At 48.0% G+C, this 26424-nt stretch overlaps 1 protein-coding gene across 1 annotated transcript in view; it reads right to left on the bottom strand.

The window, feature by feature from the left end:
• The window catches only part of QARS1 (glutaminyl-tRNA synthetase 1), a 59319-nt gene that overhangs the window by 16169 nt on the left and 16726 nt on the right, over positions 1-26424 (bottom strand). Inside the window, exons 7-12 of the mRNA XM_083155566.1 lie at positions 25865-25919; positions 8890-8961; positions 7209-7294; positions 3532-3618; positions 2977-3076; positions 1382-1460 (exon numbers count right to left, since the gene is read on the bottom strand). Of these exons, the coding sequence (XP_083011692.1) occupies positions 1382-1460; positions 2977-3076; positions 3532-3618; positions 7209-7294; positions 8890-8961; positions 25865-25919 (479 nt within the window). The remainder of the gene's footprint in view (positions 1-1381; positions 1461-2976; positions 3077-3531; positions 3619-7208; positions 7295-8889; positions 8962-25864; positions 25920-26424) is intronic.

Raw genomic sequence — 26424 nt, 5'->3', positions numbered from 1 at the left:
GACAGCAGTACTGAAGCATGATGGTGTAATGGACAGCAGTACTGAAGCATGATGGTGTAATGGGCAGCAGTACTGCAGTATGATGGTGTAATGGGCAGCAGTACTGCAGTATGATGGTGTACTGGACAGCAGTACTGCAATATGATGGTGTAATGGACAGCAGTACTGCAGTATGGATGGTGTAATGGACAGCAGTGCTGCAGTATGGATGGTGTAATGGACAGCAGTACTGAAGTATGATGGTGTAATGGACAGCAGTACTGCAGTATGATGGTGTAATGGACAGCAGTACGGATGGTGTAATGGATAGCAGTACTGCAGTATGATGGTGTAATGGATAGCAGTACTGCAGTATGATGGTGTAATGGACAGCAGTACTGAAGCATGATGGTGTAATGGACAGCAGTACTGCAGTATGATGGTGTAATGGACAGCAGTACTGCAGTACGGATGGTGTAATGGACAGCAGTACTGCAGTACGGATGGTGTAATGGACAGCAGTACTGCAGTATGATGGTGTAATGGACAGCAGTACGGATGGTGTAATGGATAGCAGTACTGCAGTATGATGGTGTAATGGATAGCAGTACTGCAGTATGATGGTGTAATGGACAGCAGTACTGAAGCATGATGGTGTAATGGACAGCAGTACTGCAGTATGATGGTGTAATGGACAGCAGTACTGCAGTACGGATGGTGTAATGGACAGCAGTACTGCAGTATGATGGTGTAATGGACAGCAGTACTGATGGTGTAATGGATAGCAGTACTGCAGTATGATGGTGTAATGGACACCAGTACTGCAGTATGATGGTGTAATGGACAGCAGTACTGCAGTATGATGGTGTAATGGATAGCAGTACTGCAGTACGGATGGTGTAATGGATAGCAGTACTGCAGTATGATGGTGTAATGGACAGCAGTACGGATGGTGTAATGGATAGCAGTACTGCAGTATGATGGTGTAATGGATAGCAGTACTGCAGTATGATGGTGTAATGGACAGCAGTACTGAAGCATGATGGTGTAATGGACAGCAGTACTGCAGTATGATGGTGTAATGGACAGCAGTACTGCAGTATGATGGTGTAATGGACAGCGTTACTGCCTCTCAACACTGAGGTCATGGGTTTGATTCCCATCATAGCCCTGTGTGGAGTTTGTATATTCTCCCCTCTGCTTAGGTTGGCGTCCACCAGGAACTCCAGCCTCCTCCCACAATCCAAAAATATAGTGGTAGGATAATTGGCTCCCACTCACTTAAAAAACAAAAAAAACTCCCTAATATGCAAGTGTGTGCATGAACACGAGAGAATGGGTCAAGTGGTTCTTATCTGCCACCCAAATACAAAGGATGCATTTTGTGTTCTTCACTATTCACCTCTTAATGAGCTCCACTGCCCACTCGTACAGCTGGTCAAAGTTATCGGAGGCATGTGTCACGGCGTACGGCTTGTATCCTGTAACAGGAAAGAAACAGACTAATAAACTCCTACAATCTAGGACCCTTCCAGAGGGGTGTCTCTGTAATAACAGAAGCCTGCAGTCTCCGCCTCCCAGCGCCCTCCCAGTGACACGAGCGACTCCGCACTCACAGCGCCCTCCCAGTGACACGAGCGACTCCGCACTCACAGCGCCCTCCCAGTGACACGAGCGACTCCGCACTCACAGCGCCCTCCCAGTGACACGAGCGACTCCGCACTCACAGCGCCCTCCCAGTGACACGAGCGACTCCGCACTCACAGCGCCCTCCCAGTGACACGAGCGACTCCGCACTCACAGCGCCCTCCCAGTGACACGAGCGACTCCGCACTCACAGCGCCCTCCCAGTGACACGAGCGACTCCGCACTCACAGCGCCCTCCCAGTGACACGAGCGACTCCGCACTCACAGCGCCCTCCCAGTGACACGAGCGACTCCGCACTCACAGCGCCCTCCCAGTGACACGAGCGACTCCGCACTCACAGCGCCCTCCCAGTGACACGAGCGACTCCGCACTCACAGCGCCCTCCCAGTGACACGAGCGACTCCGCACTCACAGCGCCCTCCCAGTGACACGAGCGACTCCGCACTCACAGCGCCCTCCCAGTGACACGAGCGACTCCGCACTCACAGCGCCCTCCCAGTGACACGAGCGACTCCGCACTCACAGCGCCCTCCCAGTGACACGAGCGACTCCGCACTCACAGCGCCCTCCCAGTGACACGAGCGACTCCGCACTCACAGCGCCCTCCCAGTGACACGAGCGACTCCGCACTCACAGCGCCCTCCCAGTGACACGAGCGACTCCGCACTCACAGCGCCCTCCCAGTGACACGAGCGACTCCGCACTCACAACGCCCTCCCAGTGACACGAGCGACTCCGCACTCACAGCGCCCTCCCAGTGACACGAGCGACTCCGCACTCACAGCGCCCTCCCAGTGACACGAGCGACTCCGCACTCACAGCGCCCTCCCAGTGACACGAGCGACTCCGCACTCACAGATAACCGCTCACGTGACACTTCGGAATACGGATGGAATCTCCAGGCATCTTCACCAAAACGGATGTGAGCACTGATCCGCAAGTGATGCCAGGGCATGCTGGAACTTTTAGTCCTGCCAGGTTATGCTAGGGCTGGCTATACAGTCTGCACTAATATGGGTAACTTCTACTGAATCTAATCAAAAACTGATACTTATATATATTTTCTAATCAACATAAAAGAAAAAAAAATAGCACCAGAAATGACTGGGTCCAATGGGGCAGATGTATTCAGCCTTAACAAGAGATAAATGAGAGGGTGATAAAGAGAGATAAACGTCCAGCCAATCACCTGCTAACTGCCATGTTACAGCCTGTGTTTGAAAAAAAGTCAGTAAGGAGCTGATTGGCTAGACGCTTATATCTCTTTATCACCCTTGCATTTATCTCGTTAAGGCTGAATACATCTGCCCCACTGTGTGTTAATATGCAGTATATAGATGAATACCCACCGAGCCATTCTACCATGTCCTTGATGGCGGTAAAATATTTCTCCTCCTCTTTCTCTGGGTTTGTGTCGTCGTAGCGCAGAAAGCAGATCCCGCCATTGGCCTGTGTACACACACACACACACACACACACATTAGAAACGGACTGAGCGAGAGATGGACTGTCACGCCGCTGCGGCTCTACACCAGGCATGACCAAACTACAAGTCCCAGCATGCCTTGCCACAGGAATGCTAAAACTATGGCAAGGCATGCTGGGATGTGTAGTTTCACCACAGCTGGAGGGCCACAGTTCGGCTAGGCCTGCTCTATAGCCTTCATATTACATCCAATGGTGAAGTAGCCGCACCCTCTAGTTGGACTACAAGGCCCAGGGATCCTTCCAGTGTATATAAGCTGAGACTGGATCAGTGCAGGGTACAGGGAGACTGTGTATAAATTCCATAAGCAATGAGCAAACCTGTTGTTCTGTTGTGTAACTATGTAACCCAATCAATAGAATCCTGGACCGGTCACCTCAGGCCTAGTGGGAGACCCGATGCCCGGTTACCAGCTCACCTTTGCGTACCCGAAGTTAAAGTTGATCGCTTTGGCGTGACCGATATGCAGGATGCCGTTGGGTTCCGGAGGAAATCGCGTCCTCACCTAAGAGCAGACAAATCGTTTTCATACCAAGCCGTTGTACCTACCTAAGCCTCATTACAGTACGTCACTGACTTATCTACTTGTGAGCTGGAGATCTCAGCGTACACGTGAAGAGAGTCACCACAACGGAACAGTTTCTATTTACATACATATAGACAAAACTGTTGCGGATCTCTAAAGGTGTATGGACAGCGATGATAGCCATTATCACTGGGGGGAAAGCCGCTCAGTGCATACACCCTGAGCGGCTTTCCCTCTTCCCGGCGCCGACGGAGGGGGGAGGACGGTGTTGCATAGCGGAGCAAACCCTTTCCTGGCAATGTTGCGGGAGCGCGCAGCAGCGCTCATCGCCGGGCCATACACACTGGGCCGCTTTGAGCTGAAAGACGCTCAAACCTGCTGTTTTGAGCGACTTTCAGCTCAGTGGCCCAGTGTGTACGGGCCTTTAGACATTTAACCACTATAAAATGTGTAACCAGCCCAACGTCGGCGGCAGCGGTATCAGCAAGTCCTGATATGGGCAGCACCGGAGTGAAGGTAGGGGCCATGTTGCATGCGGCAGCACAGCCCTCGCTAACGACACCCCCTGCAGGCCCTGTATACAGTGCGGACTGTGAATGTTGCTGACGATCGGCAGGAGAGCGTATCGTTAGTATCATAGTGGGTACAGATGTCGTCCCAATCCTCGGATCGTACATCATATGGTAACCAAACCGGTCCTTGTGATCTACCAACAGTTCATTTGTCTCAGGCAACCTGTGGATCTATGGTAGAAATGACTGCAGCAGGTTGGAACATGTGACGGTTAGTAATGTCTACAGCTGTGCGCCAGCTAGGTGATCTGGGGAATGTGACAGTTAGTAATGACTACAGCTGTGCACCAGCTAGGTGATCTGGGGAATGTGACCGTTAGTAATGACTACAGCTGTGCACCAGCTAGGTGACCTGGGGAATGTGACAGTTAGTAGTGACTACAGCTGTGCACCAGCTAGGTGATCTGGGGAATGTGACCGTTAGTAATGACTACAGCTGTGCACCAGCTAGGTTATCTGGGGAATGTGACCGTTAGTAATGACTGCACCTGAGCACCAGCTAGGTGATCTGATACATGTGACAGTTAGTAATGACTGCAGCTGTGCACCAGCTAGGTGATCTGGGGAATGTGACAGTTAGTAATGACTACAGCTGTGCACCAGCTAGGTGATCTGGGGAATGTGACAGTTAGTAATGACTACAGCTGTGCACCAGCTAGGTGAGCTGGGGAATGTGACCGTTAGTAATGACTGCACCTGAGCACCAGCTAGGTGATCTGATACATGTGACAGTTAGTAATGACTACAGCTGTGCACCAGCTAGGTGATCTGGGGAATGTGACAGTTTGTAATGGCTACAGCTGTGCACCAGCTAGGTGATCTGGGGAATGTGACCGTTAGTAATGACTACAGCTGTGCACCAGCTAGGTGATCTGGGAAATGTGACCGTTAGTAATGACTACAGCTGTGCACCAGCTAGGTGATCTGGGAAATGTGACCGTTAGTAATGACTACAGCTGTGCACCAGCTAGGTGGTCTGGGAAATGACAGTTAGTAGTGACTACAGCCGTGCACCAGCTAGGTGATCTGGGGAATGTGACCGTTAGTAATGACTACACCTGTGCACCAGCTAGGTGGTCTGCGGAATGTGACAGTTAGTAATGACTACACCTGAGCACCAGCAAGGTGATCTGGGGAATGTGACAGTTAGTAACAACTGCAGCTGTGCAGCAGCTAGGTGATCTGGGGAATATGACAGTTAGTAATGGCTACAGCTGTGCAACAGCTAGGTGATCTGGGGAATATGACAGTTAGTAATGGCTACAGCTGTGCAGCAGCTAGGTGATCTGTGGAATGTGACAGTTAGTAATGACTACAGCTGTGCACCAGCTAGGTGATCTGGGGAATATGACAGTTAGTAATTCAGCTTTGAGCTGAAAGACGCTCAAACCTGCTGTTTTGAGCGACTTTCAGCTCAGTGGCCCAGTGTGTACGGGCCTTTAGACATTTAACCACTATAAAATGTGTAACCAGCCCAACGTCGGCGGCAGCGGTATCAGCAAGTCCTGATATGGGCAGCACCGGAGTGAAGGTAGGGGCCATGTTGCATGCGGCAGCACAGCCCTCGCTAACGACACCCCCTGCAGGCCCTGTATACAGTGCGGACTGTGAATGTTGCTGACGATCGGCAGGAGAGCGTATCGTTAGTATCATAGTGGGTACAGATGTCGTCCCAATCCTCGGATCGTACATCATATGGTAACCAAACCGGTCCTTGTGATCTACCAACAGTTCATTTGTCTCAGGCAACCTGTGGATCTATGGTAGAAATGACTGCAGCAGGTTGGAACATGTGACGGTTAGTAATGTCTACAGCTGTGCGCCAGCTAGGTGATCTGGGGAATGTGACAGTTAGTAATGACTACAGCTGTGCACCAGCTAGGTGATCTGGGGAATGTGACCGTTAGTAATGACTACAGCTGTGCACCAGCTAGGTGATCTGGGGAATGTGACCGTTAGTAATGACTGCACCTGAGCACCAGCTAGGTGATCTGATACATGTGACAGTTAGTAATGACTACAGCTGTGCACCAGCTAGGTGATCTGGGGAATGTGACAGTTAGTAATGGCTACAGCTGTGCACCAGCTAGGTGATCTGGGGAATGTGACAGTTAGTAATGACTGCACCTGTGCACCAGCCAGATGATCTGGGGAATGTGACAGTAATGACTGCAGCTGTGCACCAGCTAGGTGATCTGGGGAATATGACAGTTAGTAATGGCTACAGCTGTGCACCAGCTAGGTGATCTGGGGAATGTGACCGTTAGTAATGACTACAGCTGTGCACCAGCTAGGTGATCTGGGAAATGTGACCGTTAGTAATGACTACAGCTGTGCACCAGCTAGGTGGTCTGGGAAATGACAGTTAGTAGTGACTACAGCCGTGCACCAGCTAGGTGATCTGGGGAATGTGACCGTTAGTAATGACTACACCTGTGCACCAGCTAGGTGATCTGGGGAATGTGACAGTTAGTAATGACTACACCTGTGCACCAGCTAGGTGGTCTGGGAAATGTCAGTTAGTAATGGCTACAGCTGTGCGCCAGCTAGGTGATCTGGGGAATGTGACAGTTAGTAATGACTACACTTGTGCACCAGCTAGGTGATCTGGGGAATATGACAGTTAGTAATGACTACAGCTGTGCGCCAGCTAGGTGGTCTGGGAAATGTGACAGTTAGTAACAACTGCAGCTGTGCAGCAGCTAGGTGATCTGGGGAATATGACAGTTAGTAATGGCTACAGCTGTGCACCAGCTAGGTGATCTGGGGAATATGACAGTTAGTAATGGCTACAGCTGTGCAGCAGCTAGGTGATCTGTGGAATGTGACAGTTAGTAATGACTACAGCTGTGCACCAGCTAGGTGATCTGGGGAATGTGACAGTTAGTAATGGCTACAGCTGTGCACCAGCTAGGTGATCTGGGGAATGTGACAGTTAGTAATGACTACACTTGTGCACCAGCTAGGTGATTTGAAAAACGTGGACATAGGTTTTACCTGTCCCCCGGTAATCTCCAGGTGTTTCTGAAGCAGTTCCATAGTTTTTGGCGTTACAATGTATCCTTCAGTCTTGTAGTTCTCACCTATTTGGGGAGTAGAGTACAGCACAATACGGATTAACCACATGTTCCATTGTCTGTCTAGTAGCAGAGTGTGGATCATACAAAGAAACACGGGAAGGTTCCCGTGTCACTCATGTACACACAGTGATTTGGGCCAATATCACAAAGGAAGCAGCATTCATATCAGAGAGAGTGGGCGCAGTGGTCCCTTTATTATTGATCTCCGATAAACGGTCATTGCAGCCTATGAATGAGCAGGAACTAGGTCACATGACTCCTGCCAGTAACTGACCCTACATTCCCATTTACCCATGCTGACGCCACCCTGTAGTCAGCCAATCAGAATCTGGGCACAGAACAGTCTCCATGACCGGACCGGCGGCCTCCTATCCCCCCCCCCCGCCACCCCCGGAAATCTGCCGCCGCATTCGCCCCCCCCCCCCCCCCCCCCCTGGGCTGCCGCCGCAATCACCTGCATACACCCCCCCTCCCCCCCGTACACCCTGGAGTGCCTCGCACCGGCACTGATGACAGCGAGTAAATGCAAAATTAAAAAGGTTATTAATCAGTATTGATGGGTATACAGGTGGGGTGGGGATTATATATGGCTGACAGTAAGGTTGACAGTCATGAAAAGGTCAACACAGGAGAAAGGTCAACATGCAATAGGTCAGCACTTTTTTGATGTCCACATGGGCCAAAAATTTGGGTAATGCGTACCTCGCCTCCGCTCAGCAATTTACCGCTACCAATTGTGTCCATGTGGATCATAAAGTATTAATAAGTCATTTAGACGGAAAAATCACGTGTCAACCAGGTTCATGTCGACCTATTGCTTGTGTTTAGGGATGCCAATCCGGGGGCATTTTTTAAATCCCGCGATTCAGGATTGAAAAATGTTTAATCCTGGAATTCCCGGGATTTGCTTCCCTATTTAACAAAAATGCCCCGGCCGTCCGCATAGTTTCATACCTGGGCGGGTGCAGTCGGGATCCGGGTGCTGTGGCAGGATTTATGAGGCTGTAAACAGGGAACAAGCTGAGCTGTGCAGCGTGACTATGACATTGTGTCCCGCTACGCAGAGCCGCACGGGTGTCGGAAGAAGCCGGGCAACATCTGAGTAGGAGCTCAGTCGCTGCCAGACATTAGACGACGCATGCGCCGTCTAATCCCGAAATCCCGAGACTGGAACATCCAATCCCGGGATTGGCCACCCTACTTGGGTTGACCTAGTTCACCTCGACCAATACTGGTTGCCCTATTGATTATGGAACTAGGACAGAGTCAGACTAAAAACCTGAACCAATCCGGATGGCTGATAATGTCCAGGATGAGTGTCGGCACAGGTCGGCACTAAAATAAAAAGTAATATTGTGTTTTTCATACTGTGGCATCGGAAAAGTTTGCGGCACGCAGCGGAGTAAGTCATCTGGCCTGACATCGACACCAACAGAAAAAACGTGAAAAAATGGAGGTCAACCGTTTCACATTTTGACCTTTTCCATGTTCACATTTGAATGGGTGAAACGTTTGTCAATGTTGACATTCTGACTGCCGACCCAGACATGGTCTGTGAGCTGTACTCTGATTGGGTAATGTAAGATGTGATAACCTACCGGGTTTGTGGAATTTCAGCGCCTCTCCTCGTAGCTGTTCCATCAGAGATGCAGACTCCAGTTTTACGTCACCTGGACAAGGAGACAAAGACACGTTACTAATAACGATGACAACGCTCTTACCAATCGTAAAGAATATTCAGGACATAACACCGGAGAGAGAAGTACTGAGAGAATATAACCACTTATTATTACTGCCTCACAGCGCTGAGGTCATGGGTTTGTATGTTCTCCCCGTGCTTGCGTGGGTTTCCTCTGGGTACTCCGGTTTCCCCTCACAATTAGGGAATATAGATTGCAAGCTCCACTGGGGCAGGGCTGATGTGATCATTCAAATATTCTCTGTACAGCGCTGCGGAATGTGTGTGCCCTATATTAAAAACTGGTACTTGTTTCCTAGCACGGCGACCGTCGGGTCCCATCGCATACCATAACTTAAGGTATGCGATGGGACCCAACCGACAAGACGTTTCCCTTTCAATTAAAAAAAATCTAAATTAAAAAAAAAAAATCGGTCGCATCGCATGCCATTATAATGGCATGCGATAGACCCGATTTTTACATTGGACCCAATGTTAAATGCCCCCCAGACCCGATTTTTTATCGTATACCCACCCTGAATGTTCATCATTATGTGAAATGCCCCCCCCCCCATTGTTAACGCAATGTGCTCACCACACTTCGGGTTGGCGTTGATCGTGGCGTTAACAATGGGGAGGCATTTGACATTGTATACCCACCCTGATGGGTAATTACTATGTCAAATGCCTCCCCATTGTTTACGCCACGATCAACGCCAACCCGAAGTGTGGTGAGCACATTGCGTTAACAATGAGGGGGGGGGGGGGGGGGGGGGCGCATTTCACATAATAATGAACATTCAGGGTGGGTATACGATTAAAAAAATCGGGTCTGGGGGGCATTTAACATTGTAGTCAGCCATGAGGGTGGCTGTACAATTAAAAATCGGGTCGATTTGGTCGCATCGCATGCGATGCACCCGATTTTTTAGACCCGATTTCATACAATTGAAATCGGTGGGGCCGTGCTAGGAAACAAGTACCAAGAAACGTAATAAATAATGACATTTCTGGGCATTCTTGAAGCTATGTATTGATCTGCAGTTCCTTAGTCCGGCACTAGAGGGCAGGATTACACCACACCTGGGGGCACATTATCTTTTCTACACTGTATATACTTTTTTCTCTTTTAACACGAAATTTCCAGGAAATTAAAACTAAACGCTCCGGTTTCTAGGAATCCTGGAGTTATGCGAATGCCGTCATCGGAGAGACGCAAGCATGGGAGCTGTACAACGCCAGCCAATGCAGGTCTCCTAATCATCACGCTACAGCCCAATTAGGAAGATTACTTTGTACAACAGAAACTTCTACCCTTGCAGACAGACTGAGAACCTGCGTCTGTACAACGTGGCAGAACACAAGCCAATAGAACACCAAACGTTTCATTGCCCAGGAACGGATTTAAGGTTTGGGGCTGCCGAATTCCAAAACGAAAGTGTTTTCTCGGAATTACCTCTCGTTCTTGAGATAAAATAACAGGGAACGTTAACGCGCGCGTACAGGAATCTATTCTAGAAAACAATAACAACACATTTTCTAGGTGCTGATCCCGCAATCATTCTAGAATGCTTTGGAGGTGGTGGGGCGGGGGTCTGAGCATGCGCGCTAATGTGCAATCCCCCGCAGTGATCGGCCCAAGCGTTTCATGGGCGTGCCCAAAACTATCGACGCCACCCCGAAGCGCGGCGAAGCGCAGTGGGCCCCGAACGTCGACATGGATAGTGGGGTAATGAAAAAGTCAGAGGACGCGTTCCGCCGCCCCTCACAACGCGTCGGGGTGTCGTGGATAGTGGGGGGAGGGGGCATCCTATCTTTTACATGTATTCACTGACAGACCATTAAAAAGATAGGAACGCTAAAAAAAAAATCGCATCGCATCTCATGCGATAAATTTGTTATTTATTCAATGTTATGCCAAGTTTTGTTTCCCTGTATTGTTCCTTTGTACGGCGCTGCGAAACACTTGTGGCGCCTTATAAATAAAATTATAATAATAATAATAATGCCACTAATGTCATGCAATGCGATTTTTTATCGCATCCTATCTTTTTAATGGGCTAAGTCAGGGAATACAATAATAAGATAGGATGCGATGCGATTTCCTTACCCTGAATAGCCCACTACGTAAATGGAGTAGTGGGCACCGTGCTAGGAAACAAGTACCTGTAGTACATATCCACTAGCAGCGTAGCGAGGGGACTCGGGCAGCAGGGGGCGCATGCGTTCGCTGAGGATCACTAGGCTCCGAACATACGCAGCCTAGCAAGCACGTCTGAATTACCCCCCTAATGCAGCAACGGATTAACGCTCCCGATCATTGCTGCAAGATGCACCAGGTCGGTATAATCCACGTACGTTCTTTATATTGGCCTAGCTGCACCAGAGCGCGATTACCCCGCTCAGAGAACGCGGGTTCTATCACGGCCGTGTGTACAAACAGTCAGACACTTCATCTATAAATCACAAAGAGGGCCCCAATTCAGGTCTGCACAACACAGTGTGGGCTGCAGGAGAACCCTGGTCCAAAAACAGCTAAAAAGCTTTTTCTTCATGAAGTCTGATGGTTCTTATTTAGACCATAATTCCCCTTTGTAGCGAAGGCTCGGAGCCTGGACTAACACATGGAAAATCAAGACGTGCACTGAGCCGTCATTATCCTGCCGATTGCCGTCAGCTTCCACAAACACACACGCGCCCAGTCTGACAGGCTGTAGATGCCCACCCCCTATCCTTATTCACTTCAGTATTCCCTTCGGCAACACGGAAAAGCACAATTAAAGCCATAGGGAAGAAAATTAAAGGTGGGGGTGGATGGGGCTGAGCCACACTGTTGGGCCTGTATACCAGTCAGAGGGCCTAATTCAGCACGGACTGCTAATCTGAGACTTCACAACTACTGAGTATGTGTACCGTACACAATGGGGGTTATTCTGGTTCACTCGCAAAGGCACAATCACTCTGTAATGGACAAAACCATGTGCACTGCAGGTGGGGCTGATGTAACACGTGCAGAGAGCGTTACATTTGAGTGTTTTATTGTTTCTGTGCAGGGTAAATACTGGCTGCTTTATTTTTACACTGCAATATAGATATCAGTTTGAAGTAGCACGGATGGTGTAATGGTTAGTATTACTGCCTCACAGCACTGAGGTCATGGGTTCTATCCCCACCATGTGATATATACAGGGCAGTACGGATGGTGTAATGGTTACATTACTGCCTCACAGCACTGAGGTCATGGGTTCTATCCCCACCATGTGTTATATATACACAGTACGGATGGTGTAATGGTTAGCATTACTGCCTCACAGCACTGAGGTCATGAGTTCTATCCCCACCATGTGTTATATATACGGGGCAGTACGGATGGTGTAATGGTTAGTATTACTGCCTCACAGCACTGAGGTCATGGGTTCTATCCCCACCATGTGTTATACAGTTGTATTCAAAATTATTCAACCCCCAATGCTGTAAAGGGGTTTAGGGACTATAGTGTACATTTGGAATTGTATTCAGAATGAAATCCTACAAGGACGTTTTAAAGAACCAAATGCAACTAAAATGACATCAATTGTTTATATAACACAGTAGTAAATGTTTATTTTGTGGTTTCTTCATTGCCACAATTATTCAACCCCTTAAAGACTACCACTCTGAAGAAGAGAGGTTAATTCTGGTGTTTTCAATCAGGTATTGAAAACACCTGTGGATGTCACCGAGCACCAATCAAGCATTAAAAGCACCAATTAGGCAGCTTTAAAATGACTGTGATACTCAGCTCCTTCTAGACATTTACTGGTGTGGTTACAAACATGGTGAAGTCAAGAGAATGGTCCAGGAAGACAAGAGAAGAGGTGATTTGTCTTCACAGGAAGGGCAATGGCTATAAGAAGATTGCAAAGAAGTTAAACATACCAAGAGACACCATAGGAAGCATCATTCGCAAATTCAAGGCAAAGGGCACTATTGAAATGCTACCTGGTCGTGGAAGAAAGAAGATCCTGACTTCGACTGCTGTGCGCTACCTGAAGCGTAGAGTGGATAAAAGTCCCCGTGTGACTGCTGAGGAACTGAAAAAAGATTTGTCAGATGTGGGTATAGAAGTTTCAGCTCAGACAATAAGGCGCACACTGCGTAATGAAGGTCTCCATGCCAGAACCCCCAGGCGCACCCCCTTGCTGTCTCCCAAGAATAAGAAGAGTCGACTGCAGTATGCCAAAAGTCATGTGGGCAAACCACAAAAGTTGTGGGATAGTGTTCTGTGGACTGATGAAACAAAATTAGAACTGTTTGGGCCCATGGATCAACGCTATGTTTGGAGGAGGAAGAACAAGGCATATGACGAAAAGAACACCTTGCCTACTGTGAAGCATGGCAGAGGGTCAATTATGCTTTGGGGCTGTTTTGCTTCTGCAGGTACAGGGAAGCTTCAGCGTGTACAAGGTACCATGAATTCTCTTCAGTACCAGGAGATATTGGATGAAAATGTGATGCAGTCCGTCACACACCTGAGGCTTGGGAGACGTTGGACCTTTCAACAGGACAATGATCCCAAGCATACTGTACCTCCAAGTCCACTAGAGCATGGTTGCAGAGGAAAGGCTGGAACATTTTGGAGTGGCCATCGCAGTCACCAGACTTAAATCCGATTGAGAACCTCTGGTGGGACTTAAAGAAAGCAGTTGCAGTGCGCAAGCCTAAGAATTTGACTGAACTGGAGGCTTTTGCCCATGAAGAATGGGCGAAGATACCCGTAGATCGCTGCAAGACACTTGTGTCAAGCTATGCTTCACGTTTAAAAGCTGTTATAACTGTAAAAGGATGTTGTACTAAGTACTAAGATTGAATGTCACTTGGGGGTTGAATAAAAACTAATAATGATGTGAGCACAGAAAAGACATTTGTGGTTATTTCATTATAAACTTAAGTTTATATTTCTCTGACCTACAAGTGCCTCTTTCATGTAAATGTAAGCAAGATGACTGAATGATCAAAATCAATGTCAAACTGGCCAAAACATTCAATTTCAGTGGGGGTTGAATAATTTTGAATACAACTGTATATACAGGGCAGTACGGATGGTGTAATGGTTAGTATTACTGCCTCACAGCACTGAGGTCATGGGTTCTATCCCCACCATGTGTTATATATACGGGGCAGTGCGGATGGTGTAATGGTTAGTATTACTGCCTCACAGCGTTGAGGTCATGGGTTCTATCCCCACCATGTGTTATATATACGGGGCAGTACGGATGGTGTAATGGTTACATTACTGCCTCACAGCGCTGAGGTCATGGGTTCTATCCCCACCATGTGTTATATATACGGGGCAGTACGGATGGTGTAATGGTTAGTATTACTGCCTCACAGCACTGAGGTCATGGGTTCTATCCCCACATGTGTTATATATACGGGGCAGTACGGATGGTGTAATGGTTAGCATTACTGCCTCACTGCACTGAGGTCATGGGTTCTATCCCCACCATGTGTTATATATATATATGGGGCAGTACGGATGGTGTAATGGTTAGCATTACTGCCTCACAGCACTGAGGTCATGGGTTCTATCCCCACCATGTGTTATATATACGGGGCAGTACGGATGGTGTAATGGTTACATTACTGCCTCACAGCACTGAGGTCATGGGTTCTATCCCCACCATGTGTTATATATACGGGGCAGTACGGACGGTGTAATGGTTACATTACTGCCTCACAGCACTGAGGTCATGGGTTCTATCCCCACCATGTGTTATATATACGGGGCAGTACGGACGGTGTAATGGTTAGCATTACTGCCTCACAGCGCTGAGGTCATGGGTTCTATATACGGGGCAGTACGGATGGTGTAATGGTTACATTACTGCCTCACAGCACTGAGGTCATGGGTTCTATCCCCACCATGTGTTATATATACAGGGCAGTACGGACGGTGTAATGGTTACATTACTGCCTCACAGCACTGAGGTCATGAGTTCTATTCCCACCATGTGTTATATATACGGGGCAGTACAGATGGTGTAATGGTTACATTACTGCCTCGCAGCGCTGAGGTCATGGGTTCTATCCCCACCCTGTGTTATATATACGGGGCAGTACGGACGGTGTAATGGTTACATTACTGCCTCACAGCACTGAGGTCATGGGTTCTATCCCCACCATGTGTTATATATATATATGGGGCAGTATGGACGGTGTAATGGTTAGTATTACTGCCTCACAGCACTGAGGTCATGGGTTCTATCCCCACCATGTGTTATATATATATGGGGCAGTATGGACGGTGTAATGGTTAGTATTACTGCCTCACAGCGCTGAGGTCATGGGTTCTATCCCCACCATGTGTTATATATATATATGGGGCAGTATGGATGGTGTAATGGTTAGTATTACTGCCTCACAGCGCTGAGGTCATGGGTTCTATCCCCACCATGTGTTATATATACGGGGCAGTACGGACGGTGTAGTGGTTACATTACTGCCTCACAGCGCTGAGGTCATGGGTTCTATCCCCACCATGTGTTATATATACGGGGCAGTACGGACGGTGTAATGGTTACATTACTGCCTCACAGCACTGAGGTCATGGGTTCTATCCCCCACCATGTGGGGCAGTATGGATGGTGTAATGGTTACATTACTGCCTCACAGCACTGAGGTCATGGGTTCTATCCCCACCATGTGTTATATATACGGGGCAGTACGGACGGTGTAATGGTTACATTACTGCCTCACAGCACTGAGGTCATGGGTTCTATCCCCACCATGTGTTATATATACGGGCAGTACGGACGGTGTAATGGTTACATTACTGCCTCACAGCACTGAGGTCATGGGTTCTAACCCCACCATGTGTTATATATACGGGCAGTACGGACGGTGTAATGCATTCAGGCCTGAGATCAGTGTGTGGCCATTTGCAGTAAGCTATACACCAATTGCAGCCTAACTGGAAAATCAGGTGTCGAATTGCAGGCAGTCGTCTATGTCAACACTGAGTGATGACATTCTGTAATATCGACATTGTGATGTTAATATTCTGAACGCTGAAACATAATGACTACATACACTGTGCAATGAGCCATGCAGTCTGCAGATCAGAGACACGCGTGTGCTAGGACCGTTCTAACATAGTAATTAAGGCTGAAAAAAGACGTTAGTCCATCGAGTCCAACCTATCTGACCTGTAACTACTGACGTGAGTAAGTCATATCTATCGGATTCCCTTAGTGGCCAGGAATGCATCCAGTTGCTGGTACATTAGACTATGACCAGTAAAAGGGAAAACACAGTAACATTGTACTTCCTATAGACACACCGATTGTCAGATCTGCCCAAGTCCCCGAGGGCTGGAACGGCCCCAATTCATCAGACAAACTGTAAGAGCAGCGCAACGTTCTAGCTACCAGGGATCCAGGTGGGCCAACGAGCGGATGCTCGGATTACTGGCTCCCTGGTTTGCACCTAATCCCCCCCACATTGTTCCGTTCGTACAGGTTAGAGGTGCGACACTACATTACTGGTGCTGATTGGATTCAAGAGATTAATGTTCGGTGGTGGGGCGGCTGTAGCGAGATCCCTACAGCAGGCATGTCCAAACTATGGCCCTCCAGCTGTTGTGAGACTACACATCCCAGCATGCCTTGCCATAGTATTAGCATTCCCTAACAGTAAAACTGTGGCAAGGCATGATGGGACTTGTAGTTTCACAACAGCTGGAGGGCCATAGTTTGCACACGCCTGTCCTACAGTAACTTGGTGTTGCACAGTGGTAAGTATGGCTATCTGGCAGCACTAGACGTTGCAGTCTTAGATTCTCCCCGTGTCTGGGTGGGATACGGTCGCTAGGCCGATCCCATGAAGACAATGATATGGTCGACACCACGTCACAGACAACTATTAGGTTGACACATATAAAAGGTCGACAACTCAGACAACAGTAACAGATCGTCAGCTAGTAGTTCGACTGTTTATAAGTAGACAGCTCAGAGGTCGACATCTCATATTAATGGGGCAGATGTATTAAGCCTGGAGAAGAGATAACGCACCGGCCAATCAGCTCCCAGCTGTCATATTTCAAACACAGCTGATTGGCTGGTGCGTTATCTCCACGTTATGAGCCAGATGTATCAAGCTTCAAAAAGTGATAAAACCGAGTGTGATAAAACACCAGCCAATCAGCTCCTAGCTGCCATGTTACAGGCTGGGTTTGAAAGACGACAGGCAGGAGATGATTGGCTGGTTGTAGCTCGGTACATCCGGCCCCAACTCCAGTTTCTCTCTTCTCCAGGCTGAATACATCTGCCCCATTATGTTAGAAGCCATGGTACAGAAGTCCTCCAATGACCGGACAGGGGGGTCTCTGTAATAATTGGTTAGAACCCTTGTATTAAGTGCAGCAAAATGATCACTGCATGTAAATAGCTAAGCCCCCCCCCCCACTTAGGTCCAGGAACCACAGACGTCTACCCACACGTGTGGCAGCAGCCCGTGACGGGCGCTGTGCAGGCAGGGTGGTTAGCGCCAGGAGGATGCCTAGACAGAGCAGCGAGTGTTTCCCCACATACTGCACCAATCTGCAGCTTCTCAGAACTGACACTGTTTGGGTTTCGGCTGAGACTTTCCAAGAAAACCAACAAAGCTGCACAGAAAGAGGATCTCTCGCCTGTGTCAGCACCCCCCTGGCCACACACTCCAGCTCAATCAGAGGACAGGCAGGCAATGTACAATACATAGCAGCTGCCAGACTCGGAGGCTCGGAGCCGCTGTCCCTAGGGAAAGCTGGAACAGGGCTGGTGGGAACGACCCTCCTCACAGGCAGCAATGCTTACGTAGTATTCCCGAATTCATGGGAGAGCCGATCGGCAAGTCCCACAAGCTTCCTTCTATACACAGCAGCTTGTAGATGAATTCTCCGTTCAAGAACTGAAGAGGAATTTTCTTTTAATATTTTCACCACATTGGCTTCGAGGTTTTTAGCCGAGGCACCTAATTATACAACAAAAAAAACTTATTGACTCAAGTGGGACCCTCACTTGAGTATAAGCCGAGGGGGCTTTTCAGCATTAAAAATGTTCTGAAAAAGTAGGCCTATACTCGAATATATAAAATAGATAGATATATATATATATATATATAGTTTAAGTTTTATAAACAGGTGTCTGGCACATGCGATGAAGGTGCGTGTCACCTGGTTCTCTGTGGGTTATTGCTCCTCTCCGTGTCCACCTCTCACTAGTCTTAAAATGATGGATCCACATGAATTTGTAATTCAATTTATGGGCAGCACAGACGGTTCGATTCCGACCATGGCCCTAACGGTGTGGAGTTTGTATATTCTCCCCGTGCATGCGTGGGTTTGCTCCGGGTACTCCGATTTCCTCCCACAGTCCAAAAATATACTGGTAGGTTAATTGGCTCCTAACAAAGTAACTTTAGAATGTCTGTGTGCGTGCACATGTGGTAGGGAATAAAGAGTGTAAGCTCCACTGGGGCAGGGACTGATGTGACTGTTCAACTATACACTGTACAGCGCTGCGGAATATGTGTGCGATATATAAATAACTGGTAATAAATTGTAGTGTGATCTTACAGGAAAAACGAAGGAGAAAAAAGGTGGTCAATTATGTGGTGCACTGATTAGGTCTCTTAAAATATAACTTTTATTGGAATAATTAAAAGTTGCGAAATATAAAACACGCAAAAAAGAATAAGTGAAAACAAAGTAGGCAGATGGTGTGATAAAATAAAGGTGTCTTGCTGGCAACGCACTGTAGGATAATAGTGTCAATATCACATCTAGTAACGAGTCTTTAATGGGCACTATATGTAATAGACTCCTAAATGGATTTGATTTGTCACATTTTCTAGATGCCGTTCAAGATTTTAAGATGGCCAGAGTCATGATGAAGTTGTCACAGTAGTTTGCTATGAATCGATATGTCCCTGTCAGGGAGTCTTAATAAAGGTATAGTGACCCATATTATATTGCTGTTTAAACACTCAGCCAAGTCTGCCACTAATCCCTCAGTGAGGTGATGTGCACTTGAATGCCCCTTTCAGACCGCACTAAAAAAAACAGTATTTTGCAGATTTTTAACAGTAATTTAAACTGTGATATGTGCGGTCTGAAAGGTGCAGAGTGATTTCACGTCCCCCCCCCCCCCCCCCCAAAAAAATTGTTTTTTGTAAATATGCACTGCGCTGGCTCAGAGCCGACCAGCTAATGCTCAGTGTCAGACCCCCTTCCAGCGTCCTGCAGCTCTCCTGCCCCCCTACCCTTACTCTTCCAGCGTCCTGCAGCTCTCCTCCCCCCTACCCTTACAGTGTCCTGCAGCTCTCCTCCCCCCTACCCTTACCCTTCCAGCGTCCTGCAGCTCTCCTCCCTGCCTGCAGTGCGGGAGCTCCTGCTGGCAGTCTAGGTGCGGGCTCTGGTGTCTGATCCCCTCTCTCCCCATAGCTGCTTTCACACCACAAACCTGCTTTAGACCAGGTATTTACATGCGATGTGAAAGGGGTCAAACTTGCTCTGAACCGTTTAAAAAAAAACGCGTTTTAAATACCTGGTGTAAGCAGGTTTTGCGGTGTGAAAGCAGCATTAGTCACATGTGGTTGAATCCAGTTTTGTTGACCAGGGAAAGCTACACATTCAGCTGAGAAATGTAGACACTTGATAAATGACTAAAGACTAGTCACAGTATTGTATCCAGGCGCAATGTAACATCGTATCTCATGCAGTAGCTGCTGGCCGGGAGAGCAGATACTTGAACATTAAGTTTTGATTTATTTCCCAAATATTTGGTTTAACAATAATTTATAACGGGTGTTCAACTATCTCTCTCATCCGTGTCTGTATTTTCACCAGGTAAAGAGTTTCAAAATGCATCTGTCAACATGTGTCGACGATAATTAGGTCATATATATTGTCTGAAGTTTAGACTGACAGTCAAAAATGTATTCAGTTTCAGCACAAAGCTGTTGACGTGTGTAGACAGTGATCACTTTCCCAGGTGTTTGTATTTTCTGGATATAGCATTTCAGCATACACCTGTAATAAAGGGCATAGTGGTAGTGTCTGAATACATGTGTGTGATGATCACAGGTAGCACCAGAGCAGTGGTTCAGGCCTAAATAAGGTGGTATCAGTAAATAACCTAAATGGCGTTTGTATACCGAAGCAGTTATCCCACATACACATAGAATAAGGTCTTATACGGAGAAACCACAGGACTATCATTATATTTACACTTGTGGACAGATGTGTGTGTTTTGCTACAGTATTTGATTGATCGTACACTGTACCAAGGGGGAACAATAACACTAAACATCAATCACCACAACAGAGAAATAATAAAACATTAATCCCTGCTACGCTGCTGGCACTCCCGTCTCTAAACGGTGTATCCCCACTGCGGCAGCTGGGACACAGCGAGGTGGTGGCTTTGTCAAATGCATACAGGGTGCCAGTGGGGGTCTCATTAATGATCCACAAACGATGGCGGTGGTCGATAACAGAGCGAATGAATACACAATGGGCGATGTAATGAATGATATCTCTCAGAAGGGTTAATAGGAGTGACATTGCCCAGTGTGTATAGTGCTGAGCGTTACGTGACGGATTTGGAGGCCAGTGTTGGATGCGGTGGAGCGACTGTTTTGGCTGCAGAGCTTGCATGAATATTGCACCGTTCAGGCCCCGAAGTTCAGACACGAATACGGGTGGTATTATGGGAATGTTGCGGTTGCGTACAGCAATGCTCTCCGACCGTCCAGGTTTTCTGGCTATCTCTGCTTATTCACAGATGGTGTAATTAAGCTGACTGAGGTACACATGAAGTCACCTGTGCTTAAGCCTGGATAGCCATAAGACCTTCACAGTTGGTGTGCCTTGAGGACCACTGGTGTACAGAGACAGGGGGTATCCTGTTATCCCCGCAGCCACGTTGGTTATAGTCATTATCGCAGTATCCAATAAGCGGTCACTTTTATTGGCCTTAAATGGACCTGTGATCGGTTGAACACACATGTGATCGGGCACGGGAATCTCATTTCGTACGTATAAGACCTGACATAAGCGCCGGCAGGGTAAGCCTGCCAGGACCGACAGCCAAAGGCAGGGAATCCCTAATAATCGCACGCAGCTGGAATTGGTTTATGTGGATATTGTCCACAGACATCCATCATCCTTTGTAGCATAAGCCCCAGAACAGCGACTGCGAATATACGCAGCCTCTTCTATACCCACCTCGGAGCCCGCCCCTAGGATTAGCCCACGTGCCAAACGCTATACAATAAATGACTACATGTGTGTTTACTGGAGAACAGGGGCACATACAGCACAATTACACAACCGGACTAAGCCAGGAATATTCAGCTCAGACATTTCCTACACAGCGATTTCGCTTAAGCCAGGTCTTGTCCGTAACGTTCCCGGCATTCTGAGAGCCAGGAGAAAAAAGTGCAATGAATAATGCAGTGTCTGGCGAGAACAGGGAACACTCCCAGCTGGCAGGAGGCAGCGTCTTAATGTCACCTTCCAGAACCTCAGGAGAGAATCAGACTCCTCGCAGCCCACAGAGGCCCCTTGGAAATTGGGGCATCTTGTTAACAGCCTGCTCTAATTGCTAGATAAACAAATCCCGCTGCCATCGTCAGAAGAGGAGAGTGTGAGCTGGGAGCAGCGGGCGGCCGGGGGATTAACCAGTGTTCTGCCTTAGTGGGAACGCACCAAAAAGGAAACAAGAACATTTTAAATTAAGAACGTAAGGGGGTCTATGTATGGGATGCATACCATTGACAGACGGTCAAAAAAAACTGCAACATTTAAAATATCGACATTCATTTTGTCAACATGCCAATATTCACATGAATCTTTTTCCCTTTGAAATGGCTGGTCCATAATTTACCACCCCAGTGGATAGGTAATATAACAGCCACGCGCGGGAACGTGGCACTCTTATACGGTGTCAGTGTCGATCGATTTGGGTGTACACATTAAAAAAAATAAAGTCTACTTTTTGACCTATCGCCATTTTAATTGTTGGCATTTTGACCATGTTGGTATTTTTGCCTCTTACTGCCATGCTACAAGCGCTGGTACTTTTCCTCCCTCCAAGGCTTAGTGCATAGACCACTTCAGCATTTTTTGGGGGGGCAAACTATCCATGCGCACGTACAGCTAGTCACATATGGGGTATCCAGGATCAGGGGCCATTATTGCATTTACGTACAAGCGGCCACAAGGTGCGCACACACACGAGGCGTTATTGTTGTATACACACGGAGCGATGGTCACCCGGCCCAATGATTTTCACTGTGGAAAGTGGCTCCCTCGGCCTGTAATACCAGCTGATGGTCAGCACAATCACTACTTACATCAAGGCCCAGAACCGGCCCAGAAAGCCTGGGAGTAATTACTGTGGTTAGAACCCCTGTTGTCCCCCAGGAATGATGCGCATGGGCAAGCAGGTACTGGTCCGGCACACTGCGGTACCGGGCTGATGGGCACATACCAGCTTGTGACGATGAAGGTTCTAGAATAGGATTGGCTGCCTTATAATAACAAATCCTCCCCTGCCCGGAGCAGCGCATCGCACAGGGCGATGCAAGTGCTGAATAACTGGATCCTTGCCCAAGACGGTCACGCAAGTAGAATTACAAATTGGGTCAATCAGGGACACACACACACGTGGTCATTAGCCACCTTGCCAGTACCCATCCCACAAGTCAGTAGCGGCGGTGCGTGGGGACGGCAGTGATATGTTTACAGTCTGCGTCGCCGAGCTGGAGATTCTCCCCAATCTACACCCGCCACCCAGTCTTCTGAGGAAACAGCCTGAGGTGCGGCCGGGAGAGGCTCTCGCCGCTACTTAATCTGGAAAACGGACAGGGCTGCTTGTTCTGTCTGCAGAAGCGTGCCCACACAAACACAGAGAGCATTGTCTGGCAGCGTAACCAGCGAGAACCAACCACTGGGGGTTGCAGCAATTGCAGAATTACAGGAATATGAAGCAGCAAAGGGAAAAGTCAGTGTTCAGGGAACCAAGTCTCTGTAATTGTCCACTAGAAAGGACATGGTGCTTCATATCGCTTCTCGGTATATCTGCAGTCAATCCAATCAACCGCCAGTTCATTTAAGCGTGGCTATATACACTTGCGGTACCGGGTGTTTGCAGGCTGCACACAGAAATTCAGGGGTGCGAGGTAAGATTGGGCCGCAAGCAATGTTCCCTCTAATTTTACGAAGGCTGTGTGCGGCAAAAGATTTTGGCTGTGCAACTTTGGAAGGAAATTTAAATTTTTGTGCGTCACTTATATATAACTGGAAAATTACGTTCAGCATATTGTTAAATTTTCTTCAAAATTATATTAAACATTTAAACATTCAAAACAAAGCACACAATATAGTTAATGGGTGAAACACACATTAATTTAGTCCACAACTGCAAAAAGGGACCACTGCTGCTATGTGCGCTCTGTTTTTATGTCTGTGCGCACGCGCGCGCGCACAGCTTAGAGGGAACACTGGCCGCAAGGAGTGTGGAGGGGGGTGGGGTTTGCTTAAAAACAAGCGCCCCTCCAAATTGAACAAATCCCTCTCACCCCAAATAATAAACAAAAATAAAAGCAGATGTATTGTGTGGTGTCCGCATGTTAATACAACATGGCCTATTCGGTACAGGAAGAGACACGTGGCGTGTTCACACTGTCCCGGACTCCCTGCTGCTGGAATCTTGAAGCTAGAATGTGCTGTAGACGCTGGGCCGAAGCTCTTTAATAGGATTGAACATATTCTGGAACTGATCCTTTTAGTGTTCGACTGCAGCTTAAAGTAAAACCGGTGGGAAGGGGGTGGGGGTTCTATATGGGAGGAGAGATGTCCTAGTGGAACTGCTCTAGGACCGTGACAGTATCTTGCATTATGCGAGATGTCCTCTTGCTCATCCAATGCGCCCCCCCCCACACACACACCCACCCCCCACCCCATAACAACCACACTATACAAAGTACTACACAGAAGCAGACAACTTTTGCCTTTATGCGTAATAAGCAGGAGAATTTTTCACTTTAATCATTAAACTGCTCCACATTTGACAGGAGAGTGCAGTCATCCCACCTGTGGGGGACAGCGTGTAACTAGGGGTTATTATTATTATTATAATTTTATTTATAAGGCGCCACAAGTGTGTGCAGCGCCGTACAAAGGAACAATACAGGGAGACAAAACTTGGCATAACATTGAATAAATAACAAAAATACAGTACAAATAAAGAGCACCACAGTTCAATACACATTACAGCTTAAATGTAAGTAGTGAATACCCAATCAACATACAACTAGAGGCTTGAGGCCAATGATGGAGATGAGTATGAAGATGGTCACTGAGTGTTGGAGTAAAGGAGAGCTGTGAGTGAAATGTGAAGAGAAGTGGGCTTTGACAACAGAAGGGAAGAGGGTCCTACTCGGAGGAGCTTACAATCTAGTAGGAAGGGGAGACAGACAGATTACAAGAGGTGCAAGCGAGGGGGTGGTGGTTAGATAGCAGGATGTAAACAGGAAACAGGCAAGGGGTCGGAGAACCAGCTGGTTTATGCAGTGGAAGGGTACGCTTTGATGAATAGGTGAGTTTTCAGTGCCCGTTTGAAGGTTTGCAAGGTCGGGGAGAGTCTAATGGAGCGAGGGAGTGCGTTCCACTGAAGGGGTGCAGCACGGGCAAAGTCCTGTACTCTAGCATGGGAAGCAGTGATCAGGGTGGAGGAGAGACGACATGTAGGGTTAAGTATGATTTTCAGACATTTAAAATACTGACGTTTAATATGGCGACGTTGGTTACGCCATTTAAAATGTTGACATGTTAAAAAGTCAAATCTCCCGCCTGAAGAACAAGTAAGAAGACATTGAGGACATTTTGACCAGGACGGTCTCTGAGGATACTGCATTTATATCAGACATGTTCAACTTTGGCCTTCGGCTGTCCCAGCATGCCTTGTCACAGTTTTGGTATTAGGGAATGCTAAATCTATCCAAAGGCATGCTGGGATGTGTAGTTCCGCAACAGCTGGAGGGCCGGAGGATGGACATGCCTAGCCTGATCTGTGAACAATAGGGCACTTACAACAGGAAATGGTCATTACGTCGACATACATTAGGTTGACACTTAAAATAGGTCAACATGGCTAAGGTCGGAAGGTCAACATGATTGTTTCTAGCCGACATGTGCCGATAGGTGGTAATTCGCTCCCTACCATCCGCCACAGTGTGGCGGGAGAATATAATAGTGTGCCGAGCGCAGCGTGCCATGTGAGGGGACGCGGTACACTTAGCCGGTGTCCATGACGACTATGGTGAAATCCATGTCGACCTTTGGACTGTCCTCCCTAATGTCGGCCTGTGTGCCCACCTTCATTTAGTTGATTCTATGACCCGTACCCCTCCCGAACTGGATCTGTTTTAGACTTTAATAGCTTTGAAAGCGAATTGGAAGACTGCGGGCATTTCTGGGCAGCCAATGAGAACCGGTTTGCTTTCTCTGGCATTTCACCTTTACTTTTAGTACATTCCGGCACCCGCACACGCGCCAACACGAAACACAACATCCTACATGAAGCCAGATTACAGGCACAACAGCCGCACGGTCTCCCATGAAGTGGCGGTTACTGAGCGACAACAAAGCGGCAGCCGCTGACTCCGAGATCAGCATTTGCAGAATGCGATGCAGGTTGTAACCGACAAGTCTCCCTTTCAGCGCTATGGCAGGAATGCCAGGAATGCCGGTAACAAGAGGACAGGCAGAATAAAAGCCGCTTCTTTATCTAGCACTCGAGGAGGGCGGAAGGGGATAGAGAGAATTACAACATTTGTTCTAAAACAACAAACGCCGCGGCGTCACTCACCGTTCACAGCCGCTTCAGACTTGTTCTCCGTTTCCACCGCTTTCTGCTTTACTGCCTACACAAATGCGGGGAGAAGGCGTTATTGGCGGAGGTACTTACACTCAGAGCAAGCAAATAACGGTCAACAGGTCAAACACTATTAATACACAGGCCGGGGGTTGACACATGAATAAGGTTGACATGCATTCGGTCAATATGGCCAAAAAGTCGACATGAGTTTTTCATTTTACAAAAAACGGCTTGTTCATTATTTACCATCCCAGCGGGGTTAGAGGGAGGATATATTAGTGTGCCGAGCGCAGCGCACCAGGCGAGAGGACGCGGGGGGTGGCGGCGTCATGTGACTGACACTGGCCGCAGAAAGAGTCTACCTTCACCGACACGGCACTCTTACAGCAGACTGGTTATTCCGAGTGCTCACTGCAGGGCACCTCCCAGACTCCGGGCACCAGCGATCCCGCACATAGCAAACACCAGAACGGCCTTATGTTAGTGTCTGCCACCGACAGGGCACTCTTACAGCAGACTGGTTATTCCGAGTGCTCACTGCAGGGCGCCTC

This window comes from Crinia signifera, chromosome 8 (genome assembly GCF_055691185.1).
Source record: "Crinia signifera chromosome 8, ASM5569118v1, whole genome shotgun sequence".
Classification (NCBI taxonomy): Eukaryota; Metazoa; Chordata; class Amphibia; order Anura; family Myobatrachidae; genus Crinia; species Crinia signifera.
This window is presented reverse-complemented; position numbering and strand designations above follow the sequence as displayed.